This window comes from Mastigoproctus giganteus, chromosome 8 (assembly GCF_048544385.1).
Source record: "Mastigoproctus giganteus isolate SK-2022 chromosome 8, ASM4854438v1, whole genome shotgun sequence".
NCBI lineage: Eukaryota > Metazoa > Arthropoda > Arachnida > Uropygi > Thelyphonidae > Mastigoproctus > Mastigoproctus giganteus.
The window spans coordinates 188,024,596-188,045,444 of record NC_143582.1 but is presented as its reverse complement, the minus strand read 5'-3'; the positions used below and the strand labels follow the sequence as shown (position 1 = coordinate 188,045,444).

Here is a 20,849-nt window from a genome sequence, read left to right as displayed (position 1 = left end):
TTTGCTATCAGGAAAAATTGAAAATTAGAAGGATATGAAAAGTACTCTAAAAATTTTTTTTTCTTATATTGTTACTTTAATAGTAATGTTTTTGGAATAAGAACAACAAATTTAGTATATTAACACAGTTTATTAAGCATAAATTCATTATTCAAGTATATAAAAAAATAAGTAAAATGTGAGTAAAATAAGTAAATAAATCGGTCAACTACTGAGTGCCGTGCACTCGGAATGAAGGGTCCGTAGTCACGAATGGTCTTTAGTGTAGTATCTCAAATAGAGAGCTTTATGGTAACTGAAAAAAGTTTCTAGTACCCCGGCTTGGCCTAAAACTGAGGAACTAACGAAAACATTGCCTATTTGAGTCTTTCCAGTTGTTGTGAATGGCAAGGGTGGGAGAAGCGACTGGCAGGTGAGGGCTGTGCAAGACTCCACGCAGGCACCTCCCCACCACCACCGCCTCAACACTGGCTCTGAGTACCTCCTTGTTAGAACAGCTCCAGCTTTGAAAATTGTTAAAAATACTTCTCGCCACAAAATTTATAAATGACCTTTATAGAATTATCAACTGACTATTTAGCAATCTTTTTGTCACCAAAAGGAGAGTTACTTAGTACAAAGCAGTGTGCTATCGAAATGCAATAAAAAAAATTTTTTTTTTTTTTTTTAATTTTAACACAAACAGTAAATGATAGATTTGAACTGGAATAGTTTTCCCTTGATAAGCATCGAATAATGCATAGCTAACGTGATTTTTAAATTTTTAGCTCCTTTAGCAATGGAAATAGTGGGGAGACACGAAAATTACATTTTCCTGTCCTGTTTGGCGCTGCCATTTTTAATTTAAAAAATATTTAAAAATTATATTTTAAACCTACTCATTGAGCTCTTCCGAACGGTGTATAATAAGCTATAGGTTGTCGAAAACATTTCCCCCCACATTTTACCCCCATTTCTCAAACAAATTTTTGTCAACAATGATCAATATGGCGTATGTTGGCTCACATGATGTACAAACCATGCAAAATTTCAAGCCAATAGGTTGAGTGGTTCCAGAGATACAATGCTGTGAAGACGAACAACTGAGTAACATTTTAAGGGTCCTTCGTTAGACTACGGACCCTAAAAATAATAAGTAAGAATAAATAACATAAGTAAAAATAATTTCATAATAAAGTTTTTATTAAGTTCTCATCCGACACCCTTGCCGACTTTTTTCCTTCCTCTTTGTGTGTCTCTTGCTGAATGATGTTTCCAAAGCAGCCACGAATCAACATATTTTGCTGGATCGAAACAGGTCAGTGGTGGGCCTACAATTTTATGAAATAGTTTTGTCATCAATGAAACGTTGTTTGGGCTGGCGATCAGATTCATTTGTGAAAAATCCTCGTTCACATTCACTCGATGAAATTGGTATTGTACTCAGAGCATCCATCAAATGCTTCAATTCTTCCGAAACCATCTTTCCAATTAGGTATTCCTGAAATCCACGAATTTTATCTCCTTCATTTAACTGTTACCTAATTGACAATTTTCTAACTTAATTTTCAACAAATGCCAACAATTCATGTTTAGAAAGTTTAATACCTTCATTGTCCTCGTTTTCCTTCTCTCGTCATCAGTATTGTCACTAGTTCTTAAATTTGAATTTTTGTTTTTGTTTTTTTTTTTTTTTTTTTTAACTTTCTGAAATGTCAGTGCATTTGGATATTCAGGTACTGTGCCATGTAAACAGAGATAGGGAAAATTTACGGAAAAATGTGGATAACGCACTCCGCGAAACAACAGATATTGGGGTAAAAGAAAATCAGGTTCTCCTAATTGTTGAATGGGGCACTTACAGTTGATTCACACAGTGTCCAACCCCACAGCCCACCCAGAAAGTGAACTAAAATAGCATTTTAAATTTTGTTAATTATCAAAAAAATTTTTTCATTAAATAAAACGTTCGCCAATGTAATTGTGTATTGTACTTAATAAAATTTTCGAATAATTTAAATTTTACTTTTACATGCAACAAGATATGGAAAATGTAACACACTAAAGAAATCTAACTTTGAATTTTTTTTGAATATGGCCCCTGTATGGGAAAAGTTTGGACACTACTGCAGTAGTGTCCAAACTGCGGTGGTGGACCAGAGCCCATTGGGAACATCCCTTGATCTGCTCACTGTTGACCAGCACGACTTCTCCATATATGGGACATGTGGTCGGATAGGTTTTACCAGGTACCACTAAGTTGTAGAATGGTAATTCCTTTAGCTCTCTTAATTCGCTCAGCAGTACTAATTGCCTGAAGGCCAGAAATGTGAACCGAGTTAATTCTCTCCTAATCCGTTCGTTATATGAAAAATTTTTTTGCTGAACGGAAAGTATTTTAAATGTAACTTCCAAGGGGAATTCAAAATGATTCGCTATAAAAGGACTTCGTTAAACAGAGGTCCAACTGAGTAATTTAGAATTATAAAAATGGTTATACAATTCTATATAGAAAATATCTTAATAATAGACAGTGAAAAATGCAAATTTATTTAAATAATTTTAAGCTTATTACAATATATTACAAATTTTGGAGTGCACTGCATCCAACTGTCACACATCACTGTTAATAAAGGTGCTGGTATGCCATACCGTTGCGTACCATCCCAAAAAAAAGCACTGCTTATAACTAAACTAAATTCATGCATATTGTGATGAATTTGTACTTCAACTTGCTTAATTTCAAAAGAAAGGTGAAGATGAGCCACAAACCACACAGTTGACGCAGAGGGAAAGAAGGTTTATCAAGTTTGCTTCTGTAGAGTATGAAGGACAGCTATACATGACACCACAGGACTTCTTGGATTCTGTTACAGAAAGTGATCCTCGTCGTGAGTGAATCTTTTGCTTTTAAACTATATCAATAGTCTTGAATGATTTGTTAAAATGTGATTTCCAAAAAATCAAGTAATAAAATATTCATTTCTTTTTCAAAAATCACAATATATGTATTTATATTAAATTTGTACAGGGATCCTCGTTAACCAAGGATAATTTATTCCAGAAAAACCCACTTAAAATGAGGACCAAATTTTCATAATGTGTATTATATACTTGTACATAGTAAAAAATGGATTGAGGGAACTGAAAATTATTATTTTATTAGACATTTTTTATTATAATACATTGAACAATGTAAGGTTAAGTATAAAGTTTATTGAAGTTACACTATTTTTCAGTTTTATGAATAAAGAACGAATCCAGAATTGTTTGGTTTTTTTGCCATATTTTTTCTGATAAAATTGTATCGTAGCATTTAGTTATGTCTTTAACTTTGCGCTTAACTTTTGCTGCACGATTATGAAGAGGGTCATTTTCACAAAAAGATTCAAGCACTTGGTCAATTTTCTCAAGGGCTTCATTTAATTCTTTAATTTTAAAATCCTTGTAACTGTGGGGACTCTGATAATGAATACTTGGATACCGGGGACCCTGTATTTATTTGTTTTTCTTTTATGTAATAGCCAATTCATAACCAACATAAATATTTATTTGAGAAACGGATTACATGTGGTTACAGAATTATGTTGGAAAAAATTGTATATTGTTAATTCTTAAATTAGGTATCTATGTAATGCCATTACAAACTTATATTGGGTAAAATTTATAGTTTTTAAATATTACTATAGGGTATGATGTCCTAAAAAAAATATTAACAACATATTAAAATAACTAAAATTAAAATACAGTCAAGAAATAATTGCTACCCTGCTCTTTGCCATTAGGTATTAACAGCACCTGGTTTCCTATTCTGCCTCATCTAATAGTCTTTTGTCTCTGCAATTAAAGATTATACATTACTGATTGTCATTACCAATCCAGTTACAGGCATCCACTTCCCGCTAATATGATATCAACAATTAAATAATTATCCATGTTTATTTTAAAAATGATTGTTTGACTACCCAGATTCGTCCACTGTTCTCCTAAGGAATTTACTAATGGCTTATGTTCAATTGGTTTTTCAGAAGGGAGCTTTAGCTCCTTACTGAAAAACTTCTTCTGGTGTGTACCATGGAGATATATTTTATGTAATTTGTAAATTTGCACCTTTAAGATCTCTTTTCTGTTTTGCACGATTAAAAACCATAGTACCATGGTGTAAAAATACAACCATTTCTTCCAGTGACAGATTAATTAGCACCATGTGAAAAATCCTAGAAATGGTATAATACAAAAAGATCATTTGAACCCTTATTATTAAGATAATCCCATTACAAACAAGCCATATTTTTATAATAAATTTATCAAATATATAACTGTGTCCAGCACAATCTCTCTGTTCAAATTGGTGTCTCCATAGCCAGGTGGGAAGGAGCAGCAGTGCGTAGCACATGCTTCTTGATTAGACCTGGGTTCTAGCCCGTCACCACCAAATATGGAGGATGCGGAAAAGTCAGGGAATGACCACCGCATATCCCGGAGCAATATGGCCTTAGTTGCTAATGCTCCTAAAAAACAAATAACAAACTCTGTTCAAAATTCACTTGCTGTCATGGAATTTTAATCATTATCTTCACTATTAAATTGAGGGAAAAAATTATGAAATTTATATTCTTGGCTTTTTACTGTAATTTGTGTCACAAAATAGCTGTACTTTCATTTAAAATATTAGTTCCAAAAAGTTTCAAGCACAGAGTTCTTTAATATTCTTTGCCTTATGCCTTCATGATTAATTTTTAATTTACGTTAAGCATTTTGGGTACAAATTCATTTATACATTCATTACATATTAATTTATACATAGTTGGTACACATTAATTTATACATTCATTACACATTAATTTATACATAGTTGGTACACATTCATTTATATATAGTTGGTAATAACACATTAAATTTGAAATGTAATGTGTTATTACCAACTATGTATAAATGAATTATGGGAATTTATACATACATGGTTGCAATAGCATTTAGAAAATTGCACAAACTCCCTGGGTGAGAAGGATTAAGGAGCCCACTCTCATCCCTGCTTCAGGAAGGAGATACATGTATGAAATTTTAAGTGATTTGAAATTTTTACTCACCCTAAACATATCCTTACTTTTTTTGGAACAGTTCAGATTTTTTGATAATTTGAGCTTGTTCTTGTTGTGTGTGTCTATACAGATGTGTCAGATCGATATTTAAAAATCAGTTAATGAGCCATATAGCACATGGAAGCCACAGGCTTTAGCTCAGAGTTTTCCAAAGTGTGGTCTGCGGACTGGTACCAGGCCACAAAAAGAAAATACCAGTCTACGAACAACTTATTTGAAATATATCTACATAAAATTATAAGAAAATTTCCTTATTTCCTTTCCTAAAATGTGTCAGTTTTATGTAAACTTTTGATAATGAACAAATAAATGAATTACCTATCTTTTATTTATATTTACTGATGTTAATGAATATCTAATTGCATTATTACTGGTATGTTAAATGTTCTAATGGTAGTGTCATTATTTCCTGAACCTACAAGTATAATTACTGAAAATACATTAATTTATAGCTATAGGTGGGCCGCAAAAAAACATCTGCAAAGACCACGTTTGAAAAAGTATGGGAAACCCTGCTTTAGTGCATTTGCCAGAAAAATAAAACAATAAATAAACATTAATAATAAAAAGAAAATAAACAACCTATATTTTCCTCCTCTCTAGCTATTCAACTGACCCTTAATTTTCTGAACAACTAGCCCCAACTTTCTGGATAATCAAGCTTTTATTGTAATGAAATATTCTTCACTCAATAAGATATAAAATGTTACAGCTTTTACAGAATTTGTAGAAGTTTATTTATAGTATTATGGTTATTATTATTGTTTTTATGATTCACTGTATTTATTATAACTGTATTACTTCATTTCCAAACAAATTTTTTAAAATCTGTAAGAAGAAAATTATTTAAATCTGTAAACCCATACCACCAAGTAAATATTCATATTGTATTTATGTTTAGTAATGCAGAATTATACTCTTTTACATGTTCATCGCCACTGTTGTATCAAACAGCATCCAAGTGATGTGCCATGACATATAAGCAGTCATTAAACAAGTGCTGTAAAAGTAAAGGCACATAAAATTAATAACTGTTCAACATCTGCACACTGATTGAACTCTGTGCTCTTGATTTTTGTTTATTGTCAAAACCAAGCTATACAACACACGTCTTTATGCTGTAAAGACTTTGTATCCAGTTTTATTTTCTTTGCACGTATTTCAGTTAGTTTATATACATGGAATAAATTGCATGTGTTGTGCATGCAGCTTGGCCCAAAAGTAAGTGTTTGCTTTTAGCTATGACTTCCAGATTTACTTTTCCTGAGTTAGGTAGGCAGATTTTAAAGGAATTGCTCCTCAACATTCTGAAAATTACAAATTTGTATGATATATAGCAGAGGTGGCAAACCTTTTTAAGGGTATATGCCAAAATTGGCTAAATCTTTTTAAAAAACTACCCTCTCGTGTCCCTCAGAATTTTGCACAGTATATCGTTATTTTTCACATACATGTTTTACTTGACAAAAGCATAACAACAAAAAAAAATAAAATAAAATAAAGAAATAAAAGATATTATTTCAAAAATGATTTAATAAAGGTATTAAAATAAAATAATTCATAAAAAAAATGTAACCTTTAGCTTACAGAACAAATTTAATATAAAATAATAAACTTCTCTTATATTAAAAATATAAAACATCAAAGCTAAAGGAAAGAAAAGTTTGTTTGTTATTGTTTTGTTGTTTGTTTGGGTTTATTGTTTATTAGGCACATCGGCATCTGTGGCCATAGTGCGCCAGAAAGGAAAGTAAGCATATTAAACATTAATGAGACTTCTGTTGCTGCATTGTTGACAACAGATACTTTACATCAGGCTTATACTTTGTAACTTTAAGAGCTATACATGCAGTACTAGTTTCATCTGTAAGATTAGACTTAACAAAGTTCATCACTGAGAACAACTCACAAGAATATGTCAATGAGAAAATTGTTAGCGTGCTGTTGTGAGATTTTTTTAAACAGACAAAAGTTTCAGGAATGGAATTACCAACTTTTAATATATCATTTTCTGTGGTTTTCTTTGCTAATCCTATCACTAATCATTTCCTTTCAATATTTTCTAAATCTGCTCTGAGATCAATAAATTTTTGCCTCCAAATTGAGCTGCTCTGAAAATCAATCAATTGCATCTCAAAGTTATCCAGGTCGATCCACTGAAACAGTTTCAGGTTCAGTTCGGCTAGTTTTACACTGTCTGCAAACCTAATGAATTTTGCAATTTATTCCAATTCTCTGAACTTAACAAATCTTGAAGAAAACTGTTCAGTAGTTGACTCGATGATGTTCAGACATACCATTTGAAGGCTCTGACAGTCTGGTTTTTCATCAGTTTCAAGATCAGATCAGTGCTGTATCTTTGTAAGTTTGGGAAATATTTAAACAAGTTGTATTCCTGGAGTGATGTTTCAAAGTTTGAAATTTTTTTGGGACACTCTGAATCCTGCGTGCCCAAAAAATTTGTATGCAGGCCATGGGTTCGCCACCCCCGGTATATAGCATTCTAAAGTAATATAATATAATATAAAGTAATATTTCTCTGTATCAGATTTTAGAAGACCAAATAAAACTTCTGAGAATATGGTATAATTTATCAATAAAACTTTTGGTGCTTTAATTAGTTAGAAAAATAAATTATGCTTTACTAATAAAAGACACTTAACTCCATGTTTATAAGCAAATATTATGATTTATTGGAACTTAATTTAGACTGTAAAAGGAATTTCCATTTAACTAGATAATCTTGCCTGGTTTGCAATTGCAAACAGAACTAAGTTTTGCATATACATGAGAAGTTAAGCGTTTCTGATTAGTGAAGTTTAGTAAGTCCCACAGTAATCAAGATTTACTAATAACATAATTTTTAGCTCGTTTGAAAAGAAGAAAATTAAATAAAAAAGACTTGGAAGAGCTATATGACATTACACCTCTGCGGTACAAAGGAAGTACAAAACTTTTCCGTTCTCTACATGACAGAGGTAAGATTTAACAGTATAAAAAATTATCATCTTATTGTAGATCCTGCCATGAGGGTGAGTCCAGTTAAAATGAGAATTATTTTTTTACCAATAATTAGTACTTAATTTTTCAAAAAATTTTAATGGTAGTTAGGCACTTTTTATCCCATCTATACACTAGATTTTTTATATTCTGCTCCTAAATATCTTTTAGGTTTTGTTGGCAGTGGTGAAAACACCATACTTCCAGGTCTGCAATAACAGGAGCCTGGACAGTTTGTTTGGCATAGGCATTGACGAGTACAGGGGCCTGCTCCTGAATTTTTGCAGGGATAAGTGTGGGAGAATTAGTATTTTGTTACTGAAGCGAAGAAAGTAATCAAACCAATGTTGGTACCATTGGTTTGATGGCTTTCTTCACTTCATTGTCCATGTGGAACAACAAAGTGAAGAAATTTTGTTTAGTCTTCCAAACACATGAAATTAAATGGAATTGATCTGTTGATGGCACACCAACAGATCCATTCCACATGCATCCCTCTGTGTGAAATGGCACATCACTCTTATGTGTGAAATAGCACAGCAAGTCCCCCTGAGTCATGGAATGGCAGAAGCATAATCTTCCCACAACTTTAAAAAGTGTTTAATTTCTTTGGCTATAGATGATGATGTTTCACTACTTGGACGAACTGTCATTGTGAATGCCATATTGTCTTTGCTACTGTACATCATTCCCTGAAAATGCAAGAGAGCTATATTCTGTCTACTGAAAGAAATGACTTGGATATTAGCCAACAACCATCTTTCATTTATCACTTAGTTGTGGCAAGTTATTTCTGGCTTCTTCCTTGTTTGTCATTCTGTTGATGCCATTAATGGTTGTAAACTGCTTTAAAGGTTGTTATGGATGCTTCACATTCTGATGTCGGAATACGTGGTAGTTCTCTTCAAAGTCAAGCTCTGGAAGTGATTTATAATGTGCAACAATATTTTGCTAAAGAATAAGAGAAAGGGGAGCCATTATTACCAGTAAATCAGGTAAGGGAAAGAACAGCCATGGCTACCAATGTCAGTTGTTCCACTAACTAACGTTGTTAAAGAAGGAAAGCCTTTCCATATACCTGGGAAAAAGAAACTGAGAGCATATTACAACAATACAATAGATGATTTTGATTTGTTAGTCATTCAGCAACATATCCATAGTTTTTACCCTGCAAGTGAAATTCCAACCCTTTATTGCCTTCATTCTGATATAAAAGAAAAGATAGATTTTATAGGATGCATTTAATCATTTAGGATGATAGTAAGGAGGCTCAGGTTTTGATATTGTAAAGTTAACTGCCATGAAGCTCTTTTGGAAAGAAATGATGCTTCCAGGATGAAGTTTTTGTGTACCATTCAAGCAATGGACAAAGGCCAATCTTGTTTATATTTAGATGAGGCGTGAGTGGACGAACACTATACTGCTTCAAAACTTTGACAAGACAATGAACAAGCTTGAAAGTTCCTATTGGAAAAGGTATGCGATTAATAAATCTTCATGTAGGAAATGAAAATGGTTTCATTCCCAATGTTTAGCTTGATTTTGTTTCTAAAGGTGGCAATCCAGACTACCACAAGAAAATGGATGCAGATGTTTTTCTGAAATGGCTTAAGAATGAATCTATTTCAAATGTTCCAGAAAATTCATACATTTCGATGTACAATGCTGTCTATCATATATCCAGAGGTCACGTGGTTATTTTATCCTCCCCTCCCCAGAAAATTCTGTTTTATCCTCCCCCCTCCATCATTTTGAATTCAATACCATTAAATTGGTATGGGCTCAGATAAAGGTATGTCACTCAAAAGAACACCATGTTCTGGCTGATGTGAAAAAATTAGTAGAAGACACTTTTGCATCAATTACCAAAGATAATTAGATTGCAGCAATTCATCCTGTAAAAAATATTATTCAAGATTTGAAAGGATCTACCGGTCCATTGGACAGTGCCATGGAGCAACTTTTAATTAATATAAATGTCACCAAGCAACTTATCAGAAAGTAAAGATGAAGATTCCCTTCCACTGTCAGATTGACATTATCAAATATAAAAGGTCCTGTTCAGGACCATCAAATATTGGTAAAGAACAACCAAGTCAAATTCTATCCACAATTACAGCATAATGAAACAAATACAGTATACTGGCCTATTCACAATACTTAGTAAATAAGCAGGCTATATAAATTACAGCAGAACATCAAATAATAATAACAACGTACCATATAAATACATTGAGAAATGTCTTATTTCAAATTTTCATTACAATTATAAAATGAATCTATTTTTGTGCTGGCAGTGATTGTGAAGTGATATTAAAATAATTGTAGAAAAATGTAAAATAGATACAATAAGAAGTAAATTTACTTCAAATTTTAAAATATCATAAAACTTGTGAATCTGTTAAAATCAATGCATAATAAAAATGTTTGCAGTACTTTAAAATATGCCGAAATGTTGTGATGCCATCTCATGAGAGATTATGAAAATAGAGTTGAATAGTAAAGTGAAAAATGGTGAATTAGTGAATGTGCCCATTGGTGTAACTAATATGACATCACGTGTGCTGTTTTTTTTCAAGTTGTTTCTTTCAATGGACAGAGTATACAATTAGCACCACCAATTGCTAAATTTATGCCCATACAGCATTTAATTTAAATTTAGACAATCAGAACCTTATTTTAATTTGTCTCACCCTGATTTTTGAAATTAATTTTATAATTTTGTAATGTTTTATGCTATTCATCTTAAGAAATAAAATTTGTTGAAGAACTCAGAATTAATCAGAAAAACGTTACCTTAATGTATAGGGATTTAGTTATTAGCTAAATAAGTTATTTTAATATTCAATTGGTTTAAGAGTGGTCACTATAGAAACCTACATTTCAAGTTTGTTTTTTTTTTTTTGCTGTATTATTTTTATGTACTAAACTATTTTAGGCTGGCCATTTGATTTTTAATTCGATAATTTATTTTTCTGTGTTTCAATTTCTCAACATTTGAGATTAACATTATTGCTTAATTAGCATGGTATTTGAACTAGATAATTCAAATATCTAAATTATTTAATTTGGAAAATAAGTGATTATATACTAAGCACTCATTATCTTCCATTACAGGAATTATTTCCTATACAGAATATCTGTTCCTGTTGTCAGTTCTTACAAGTAAGCATTTTAAGTATGTGTGTGTGTGTTAAATAAAATGTAATATAATTAAAACTAAAATTTATTTAGTTATTGAAATAACTAATATCATATTAAATTAAATATGATTTTCATATTTAATTTAAATACAAAAATCATGTTTAAACTAATTGCACTTACTAATATTAAGTGAAAAATCAAATATTTTCAAAATGAGTTTATTGAAACTTAAAGCTATTCTTTGGGTTGTATATGTCAAAAAAAAACAATTCAAGCAAGGAATAATGCAACATACAAAGGTCATGGACTTCACTAGCAGTGACTGGGCATTTCGTGCAATAATTTATTAAAATGCAGCATTTTCCCCATAAAACCTTCCTAATACTTATCAATAATGGTTTGGATCATTACACAGTACATACTTATATACCTTTGTCTCCTCTCCTTATACCATTTCTCAGATAAAGGTTAAGGGAAAAGTAATGGTTCTACTTCACCATCGATCCTTTTAATTTAACTTGTTACAATTGAAGAAATCAAAATATGAAGCTGTGGCTTTTTTTTTTTTTTTTTTTTTAAATTATGTAATTTTTATGATGAAATTTCCACATTATCACAATTTATTATAACATTAATTTCCACAGTATCACAATTTATTATAACATTAATTACTTTAAAAAATTAGCATTAGTAGAGGCACATGATGCAAGAAAGCAAGTGTATATAGCATTAGCCAAAAAAAAAAAAAAAAAAAATCTAATTTCACCCATCCACTCACTCCAAATGGGTGTCTAGTTCTGCCTTGAATCTATTTAAGCTATCAGCTTCTACAACGACAGATGGAAGTTTGTTCCAGCAATCAACCACACACTGGCTAAAGGCAAACTTCTGCATATCTATCCTACAACTGGCTTTCCTCAATTTGAATTTATGCCCTCTCAGGCAATTATTCTGAGCAAGAGGAAGAATCTCATCAGCATTGCGCATGCTCAAACCATTCAAAGCTTTATACACCTCAATCAAATCACCTCACGGGTGCCTAGTCTCCAGACACTGTAATTTGCAAAACTTAAGCCTTTCTTCGTAAGAGCAACCTTTTGTTCCATCACTAATCTTGTTGCCCTTCTCTGCACTCTCTCCAGCAGCTCTACATCCTTCCTAAAATTGATTTTGCTGGTGACAGAAAAGAATTCCATTTTTGTGTGCAAATAAGATATAGCACTCTGTCTTATATCTCACAAAAAGGATTCTTCTGTTCCTATGCTTATCTTCTATAATACTCAGATTTCCAGACAAGACCACATATCTAGTAAATGATGTAAGAAAACAAGCTTATACAGCATCAGTCTAGCCGACCAGGCTAGCCGGGTGGGTAAAGTGCCTGCCTGGCAACCCAAAGGTCGCGGGTTTGAATCCTGCCTCAAGCTTGGGTAAAATTACTGCAAAAACCTTGGGAGGTGCATTATGGCCACAGAAGCCGATGCGCCAACAACTACCAAAAAAAAAAAAAAAAAAAAAACCATCATCAGCCAGAAAAGAAAAAAAACAAAAAAAATACACACTTCACCCATCCATACCCTTCAAGGTTTTGGCTAGTTCTTCTCTGAATTTATTCAAACCTTCCACTTTCATAACTACAGATGGAAACCTGTTCCAACAATTAATGCACCCATTGGCTGAAAGCAAACTTCCACACATTTATCCTGCAACCATCCTTCCTCGACTTAAAATTTATATCCACTCATGTGTATAGTCTCAGCAAGAGGAAGAATGCCATTCAACTTACTCAATCCATTCAGGGCCTTAAACACCTCAATCAGATCACCCCACAGGTGTCTAGTCTCCTGACACTGCAATTTGCAGACCTGAAGCCTTTCTAGGTAATAGCAAACTTTTGTTCTCTTTAACAGTCTGGTTGCCCTTCTCTGCACCCATTTCAGTGGATCTACATCCTTCCTAAAGTGAGGCCTTCAGACCCATATACAATACTCTAAGATGCAGCGTAACCATGGCCTTATACAAAGGGATAATCATCTCCTTATCCCTGCTAGCAGAGTTTCTGTATATCATTGACAAAACCCCTTGAGCTGTCCTTTTTTTTTTTTTTATGTAAACCCCAAACACAAGAGGTATTAGAACCTATAGTACTTAGTACCGTGCTTGGGTTGGAGGTTGAGAAGATGAAAGAAGATATTTGTTGATATTGGACTTGAACTTCTGTAGACTGTAATTTTCAGGAAATAAGTATGAAGGAAGGTTGTTCCAGAAAATGGCAGTTGAATGAATAAACGAGGAAGATGAAAAGTTGGTTCTGTGAGTTTGAAGTTGGACAGTAAATGGATGTTGGCCAGCATGTGTTGAGACTGTTTTGAAAGAGAGAGCGGGAATTATAAAAGCCAATTCAGAAGAACAGTGCCCATGGAAGTATCTGTAGAAAAGGCATGCAGCAGAAACAGTATGTCTTTGAGAGAGATAGTGGAGAGACTCTGTTAGAGATGAGTCGTTAATTAACCTAACTGCCCTCTTCTGAATGGAATCTAGAAGCCTGAGAGAGGTTTTGGGGGCACCACCCCAGATGTGGGAACAGTATTCCCTGATAGGGCGGATTTGCAATTTGTACAGAGTGAGCAGCTGTTTGGAAGAAAAGTAACGCCGAGAGCGAAAGAGAAAACCAAGTTTTTTAGATGCAGAGGAAGCAATATTTCTAATGTGGTTGCGCCAAGAGAGATTAGAAGTCAGGGTAATCCCCAAAAGAGAGGCGCGCCTCCGTAGCCAGGTAGGAAGGAGCAGCAGTGCGTAGCACGCACTTCTTGATTAGACAGGGGTTCGAGCCCGTCACCACCAAATACGAAGGATGCGGAAAGGTCAGGGAATGACCACCGCATATTCTCGGAGCAATATGGCCTTAGTTGCTAATGCTCCTAAAAACCAAATAACAAACAACAACCCCAAAAGAGATATATCATTTTGCCTAGAAATCGGAGTGTCAGCAAAGATAAGCATAGGAGCAGAAGAATCCTTTTTGTGAGATATAAGACAAGACTGAGTTTTAGAAGGAGTGAAATCAACTAAGTTGTCTTTGCCTCACTGGAGAATTACCTGAAGATCAGCATTTAAGGAATTGGTAGCAGATTTTCGAGAAGTTGAAGCTGATTGAGCAGGGCAAGGCTTCTCAAAATGGAAAGTGGAATCCAATGTGCTATAATCGGCAAAACTGTGGATAGGATTTCCAGTCAATGGAAGATGGTCATTAATATACAAGAGGAAAAGAGTGGGGGAAAGAACTGAACCTTGGGGGACACCACCTTTAGTGAAGAAGTTAGAAGACAGAACCATCTACCATCATCCTCAGTGAGCAATCAGAGAGAAAACTGGAGAACCAATTACAAAAAACCATTGGCAAACCATAAGATGGAAGTTTGTTTAGAAGACCTTTATGCCAAACATGATCGAAAGCCTTTGAGATGTCAAGAGCAACTACTTGTGTTTCACCGAACCTTTCCATTGAATTAGTCCATAAATGGGTAACATAAGCCAGAATATCACCAATGGATCGACACTGGTGGAATCCATACTGGCAATCATTGATCAGACGGAAGGTTTCTAGATAGTTTAAGAGTTGGCAGTTAATTGATTTCTCCATTACTTTAGAAAGAGTAGAAGTAATTGCAATGGGACGATAATTGGATGAGAGGGATTTGTCACCCTTTTTAGGAACTGGCTGGATATGAGAAAATTTTCAAGCAGAAGGAAAAACACATTTGGAATAAGAAAGTGAAAAAAGGCGGCAAAGAATAGGAGTAAGTTCAAGAGCACAGGTTTTGAGAACAAGTGGAGAAATACCATCGGGACCTGGAGCTTTCTTAGCATCAAGATTCGTCAAAATCCTTCTGACATCCTTTTGATGGAAGACCACAGAAGGCATTGAATGGAGCATGTTGGGAATGGTGGGAGGTGTTTTACCAAGATCATTAATACATGAGTTGGAAGAAAAATGCGATACTAGCAGGTCAACTTTATCCTTGGCTGAAGTGACAACAGAACCATCCTGAAGGTGCAAGCAGAGGATTTAGCTGTCACAGACCGTCCGGACTTAGCCAAAATTGGGTCCACTTGACTTGAGTGTCACCCGAATATCAGTTCCATCAGCGCTTTAGACTCCCAGGTAGCAAGTACAGCTTGTCTGGCATATCTGAGAGAATGTCTGTTTTTTTTTTTTTTTTTGGTAGTTGTTGGCGCATCGGCTTCTGTGGCCATAGTGCACCTCCAAGGTTTTTGCAGTACTTTGATCCAAGCCCGAGGCGGGATTTGAACCCGCGACCTTTGGGTTGCCAGGTAGGCACCTTACCCACCTGGCTAGCCCGGTCGGCAAGGGAGAGAATGTCTGTGACAATCTCAAGGACCAATATGCAAATATGCTGCCAGGAACTTTAGGTCCTGGCAGCATATTTGCACTGGTCGGAGAATTTCATATCTGACTGCATAATTACCCCCAGGCCTTTTTCATTTTCCACTGCCCTGAGTAGTATGATCCAGTTGATAAGTTACTCTGGGATTACTGCTACCCATAAGCAGTACCACCATTTCTCAGCCCATCGGCCCAATTGTCCTAGTGAACTGTGGTTAGCACGGGCATCTTGTGAACTGTGGTTAGCACGGGCACTCGGAGTGGCTTCCGGCTATGCAGCCCCATTTTCAGCAGGGTTAGATGTACTGTGTGTTGTGACACATTACTCCCGTCACCAGCATTCCAATTACCGGCAGTTATGCCACAGTCGCCCTTCTGTTGCCACATACCATCCTGGAGCGCCTTCGTTCACCTCGAGCATGATGAGCCGTGGTCGTCCAACACCTCGCCAGCGGTTTGTGGGTTTTCCCCCCCTCAGATCACTTTCGGCAAAGTACTAACCACTGCTGACTGTGAGCACCCCACCAGCCATACCGTTTCGGATATGCTCTGATGCAGTCGTCTGTCCATTACAATTTGGCCTTTATCAAACTCGCTTAAGTCCGCTGCATTTCCCATCTGAAGAACAAGAATAACACTGATTAACGGAACTCAGTATCAGGTGCACCCATGCACTTAGCGTAGTTCACCTGTAGTTACTTATATTTGCATAATGACTCGCTGGTCATAATGTTTTTGTTCGTTGGTGTATATCTTCATCAGTATCATTGATAAATATTGAAAACAATGAACCCAGCACCGAACCCTGGGAATCTACTAATAATGTTAGTCCATGAAGAGCAGTGCTCATTGATAACCATTCTGTCTTCTTCCACTTAACCATTCCTTTATTCATAGCAGTAATTTTCTCTTAATGCCATATTTTTATGTGAAAGAGTATCAAAAGCCTTCCTGGAATCCAAGTATACAATATCAAAATTATTTTTTGCATCCAGTTCCTTGGTCACTGCATCAAAGTAACCTATCAGTCTGTTAAATGAGGCTGCCACTTAACAAATTCATCGTGTGACTACTTTCCTGTTCAGATGGTTCTGCATTACTTCTTTAACCAGTGATTCCGTTATTTTCCCTGGAACAGATGTTTGGAGCAGTTCATAGGGGCCTCCACTGAATCCAAGGATGCTCTCATAATTATGGCTAAGGGATTTCTTATCTACTTTTTTGCCTGCCTTAATACGATTGGATAGATCCCATCCATCCCAGGTGTCTTTTTTAAGTTCAACTTCAACAATTTTTCTTCTACTTTCCTTTCAGTTATCACAAAGTCACTTAGCTCCCCATTAGAAGTTGATAAACTTCTGGCATTCCCTACCCTAAATAATTCCTCATGTATGAATGTAGATGCAAAATACCTATTCAGTTTGTCAGCCACCTGAGAAGAGTCATTAACAGTTAACCTACTGACATCAGGTGGCCCAATATGATTCAACTCCTTCCTTCTACTGTTATTATAGCATAGAAGTCTTTGCTGCTTTTCTTTCCATTCTTTGCCAGAGGCTTCTCATAATGTCTTAGCTTGCCCAACCTCCTTTGTGACTTGATTACAGACTAATTTATGTATAGCATAGGCTTCTGTATCACCTGATAATTTATATGCATCCTATGCACTTTTCTTGTCTTCCACATGTCTCAATAGTTCATCTGACATCCATTTTTGGACTATGCCCTGGACAGTATTTCTTCGTTTGTGTGAAAAGCCAGTAGGTTCTATAATTACTTTCTTGAATGCTTCCCATTTAGAATTTGCTGTTGGTAACATCAACAGTTGGTTCCACATAGAATTTAAAAATTTTCTGAGCCCACTGTAGTCACATTATGAAAGCAGAAGCCTTTTCCATTTTCCTTGAAAGTAGTTATGTTTTAATTAAATTCCACATTAGTATACTGTGATCACTACTACTCAGTGGGTCTTTTATCTGTATATTCTTAATACATGTAGAATTTCTAGTAGAGATTACTCTGGCCTCTAATTTCATCTGTCTTGCCATAAACAAATCTCAAATATTGCTTTCTCTGTATCTAAAAAAAATGGGATTTCTCTTTTGCTGTCAGGTTACTTTTCATTTAAACAGTTACTCACTCTGTACAAATCTCAAATCCTCCCAACCATGGAATATTGTTTCCACATCTGGGATAATGCCCCTATAACCTCTCTCTCAGGCTTCTAGACTCCATTCGAAAGAGGGCGGTTAGGTTAATTAATGATACATCTCTTGCAAAAGTCTCTCCACTCTCTGTCTCATTGATGTTCTCTTTCTGCTTCATACTTTTTCTATAGATACTTCCATGGGCACTATTCTTCTCGATTTACTTCTGTAATTCTCCCTCTCTCTCTTCCAAACTAGTTTGAGCATTGCTGCAGCCAGTTAGCCACCCTTTCTGTCCAATTTCAAATTCACAGAACCAACTTTTCTTCTACTGAATTTATTCTTTCAACTTCCAATTTCTGGAACAACCTCCCTCCATATGTATTTCCTGAAAATTGCAATCTACAGAAATTCAAGTCTGATGTCAAAAACAACCTCCCTGTTTGGAACAACCTCCCTCCATATGTATTTCCTGAAAATTGCAATCTACAGAAATTCAAGTCTGATGTCAAAAAGTATCTTCTTTCATCACTTCAGCTTTCAACCTATGCACAGTATTAAGTACTTTAGGTTCTAATACCTTTTGTATATGTGGTTTTCATTAAAAAAAAGAGGGGGCGGAAAGACGTTTCAAGTTCTGCCATCGATATTTTTCTTACCAGTTACTCAACCTGTACAACCTTAATGCAATAACTCTTTATCATAAATTTAAAAATAAGACTTTCATGAATGCAATTATAATTTATTCCATAGTATGCTGAGAGCTGCTCAATGTACCTCCTTCAGTACCAAGTAGAAAATTTATTTTTGGTATTATTAAAAAAGAAGTGTTTGATAACATCATTCAAACAGCTGCCTGGTGTTTCTTTGTAGTGAATGTTGTTTTTCTTGAAGATTCAGTCTATATATTTACTTTTCTCTTTGTACTATTTATGTTTTTATCATTTGTTCTTTATTTTGCATATTGAATCTGTGGGTTATTTTGTGTTATTTTATTATTTTTTCATGCTGTAATATGAGTGCAATTAAAATCATCTCTACTTCCAGAACCACAGTCAGGGTTTCGGATAGCATTTAATATGTTTGATACAGATGGCAATCAGAGAGTAGACAAGAAGGAGTTTTTAGTGGTAAGTTTTTAAGCAACTTTTAATGGAAAAGGTAAGATTAATAGGATTCTTCAGCTTGCAGTTGAATGTAATTTTTTTTGCTAAAAATATGTTATAAAATATATTTCATAATACTTGTTTTTAATGTAGTTACTGGTAGTGATAACTTGTTACAACTCTTCTAGAGTGTGTGAATTTTTAGCATGTATCTTCATTCTAATGAAACTCTGCAAAAAAAAGTAATCCAGTGATGAAAATTCAAGTGAGTGCACAAGTTTAATTCCTAAGAAATTATGGTTGCCGATAGTGGCTTTCAACTTTGCCATTTTCTGTCAAGATATGTGTGCATTTTTGAAACTAGCAAATATTAATTTTTGCCTTCTTGCCTCCTATACTCTTGTCTTGTATATCAAAGTCAGCATTTCTAGACTTAATCTACACTAGTCATCTAACTTGAATACCAGTCAGGTTCAGTTTTGCTACCTAACAATAGCTGTCTTCTTTCAATATACTTGTAGTGGAGGTCCACTGCTTAAGCAATTTTTAATCAAGAAACAGTCAAAATGTAGCCCGTAATACAAATGCATAATCCATTCTCTCCAGCATCATCCACTTAATGATAACAAGATATTTTAAATTGGTTATGTCTTGTATCTATAAAGTGCATAATGCTGTTATACTATAGGCAATGCCATGGGTTGACCATAAAATCTGAAATTTGTGCACATCTCTTAATACAGTTTTCAAATAATTTTAATGCTTGCATTGAAACAGAGGTTGCACCATGGTTCCCTCTAAGCTGCATGACTATGCAATGATTTTTAGAAGTGTTGTGCACAAAAATTTTTGAGTATGCACTACATTCTGGTATGCAGCAAAACATGGTTGCATCCAGATTGCAGCTCAGGACTCCTCATGTAAGGTTTGAATATTTTAACTGGAATACAAATTATGCTTTATATCTGTTAGGAACTGTATGTGTATAAGACCTGTACATCATAAACAACTCAAATTATTTTTAAGAAAATGTACCCCCTAACTCTCACCAATAAGGGATCAGTGAGGGTTAAGAGGTACATTTTCCCCAAAAAATAATATTCTTTATTAAAATATGTATTCTTTATTTTATAAAATTTGTTAAAACTGTCAAGAATGATTTTCATAAAGCTAATTTTATATTTGTAAAATATTTCTAATGTAATAGTTATAATTATCTGTTATTAAATTATTTATTTTTCCAATTTATATGTAAAAATGAAAAGTAATTATTATTATTATTAATGATTATTATTATTATTAATGATTATTATCATTAAATATTCATGTGTTGGTAACAAGCTGCACAACAGCATAAGGTAAGTGCCAAAGCAATGTTTATTTTGCACACTCAGGAAAACATTAGAGAGAACTGTGGGTTGCGGTCTCATTGCTCTCCCTCCAGCGATAAAAGCAAGCCAAACAATTAGCACATGGATTCTAACAGAAGATTACACAATGCTGCACTCCACATAAATTTTTAAAGGAAAAAATATTTAATTATGTTTATTTAAAAAGCTAGAAATAAACAGAAAACATTCCGTTAACCTTAACTTAGAACTGTATCAGGTTGTTAGATTAGTATTAAGAGGAGAATATGCCCTGCCACAAGCTGCATAAAAAATATAAGCTACTATTATAACTCAATGAAATTCACATTAATCATACTGCTAATTGTTGTTATTAACCATTGCTGTTTTGACAAGTACAATGATACACAGTAAAAAATCCATATTACATTAGTGTTTTGTAATTTGTTTGTAACTAATTATAATTAAAGAGCAATTCATAAATGAACAAAAATTTCAAGAAACAAAGTTCACTTTAATTATAAAAAATATTTGAATATTTTTGTAAAGTTAATTGATATACACTATAAATATAAATTAACAGTATAAATACAGATTAACAATATAAATAAAAT

The 20,849-nt window shown here is 34.1% G+C and overlaps 1 protein-coding gene across 1 annotated transcript in view; it reads left to right on the top strand.

Annotated features, from left to right (window-relative positions):
* The window catches only part of MICU3 (Mitochondrial calcium uptake 3), a 91,107-nt gene that overhangs the window by 7,546 nt on the left and 62,712 nt on the right, over positions 1–20,849 (top strand). The window contains exons 2-5 of the mRNA XM_090380423.1: positions 2,729–2,870; positions 7,949–8,059; positions 11,199–11,246; positions 18,828–18,910. Coding sequence (XP_090236549.1) covers positions 2,729–2,870; positions 7,949–8,059; positions 11,199–11,246; positions 18,828–18,910 — 384 coding nt within the window. The remainder of the gene's footprint in view (positions 1–2,728; positions 2,871–7,948; positions 8,060–11,198; positions 11,247–18,827; positions 18,911–20,849) is intronic.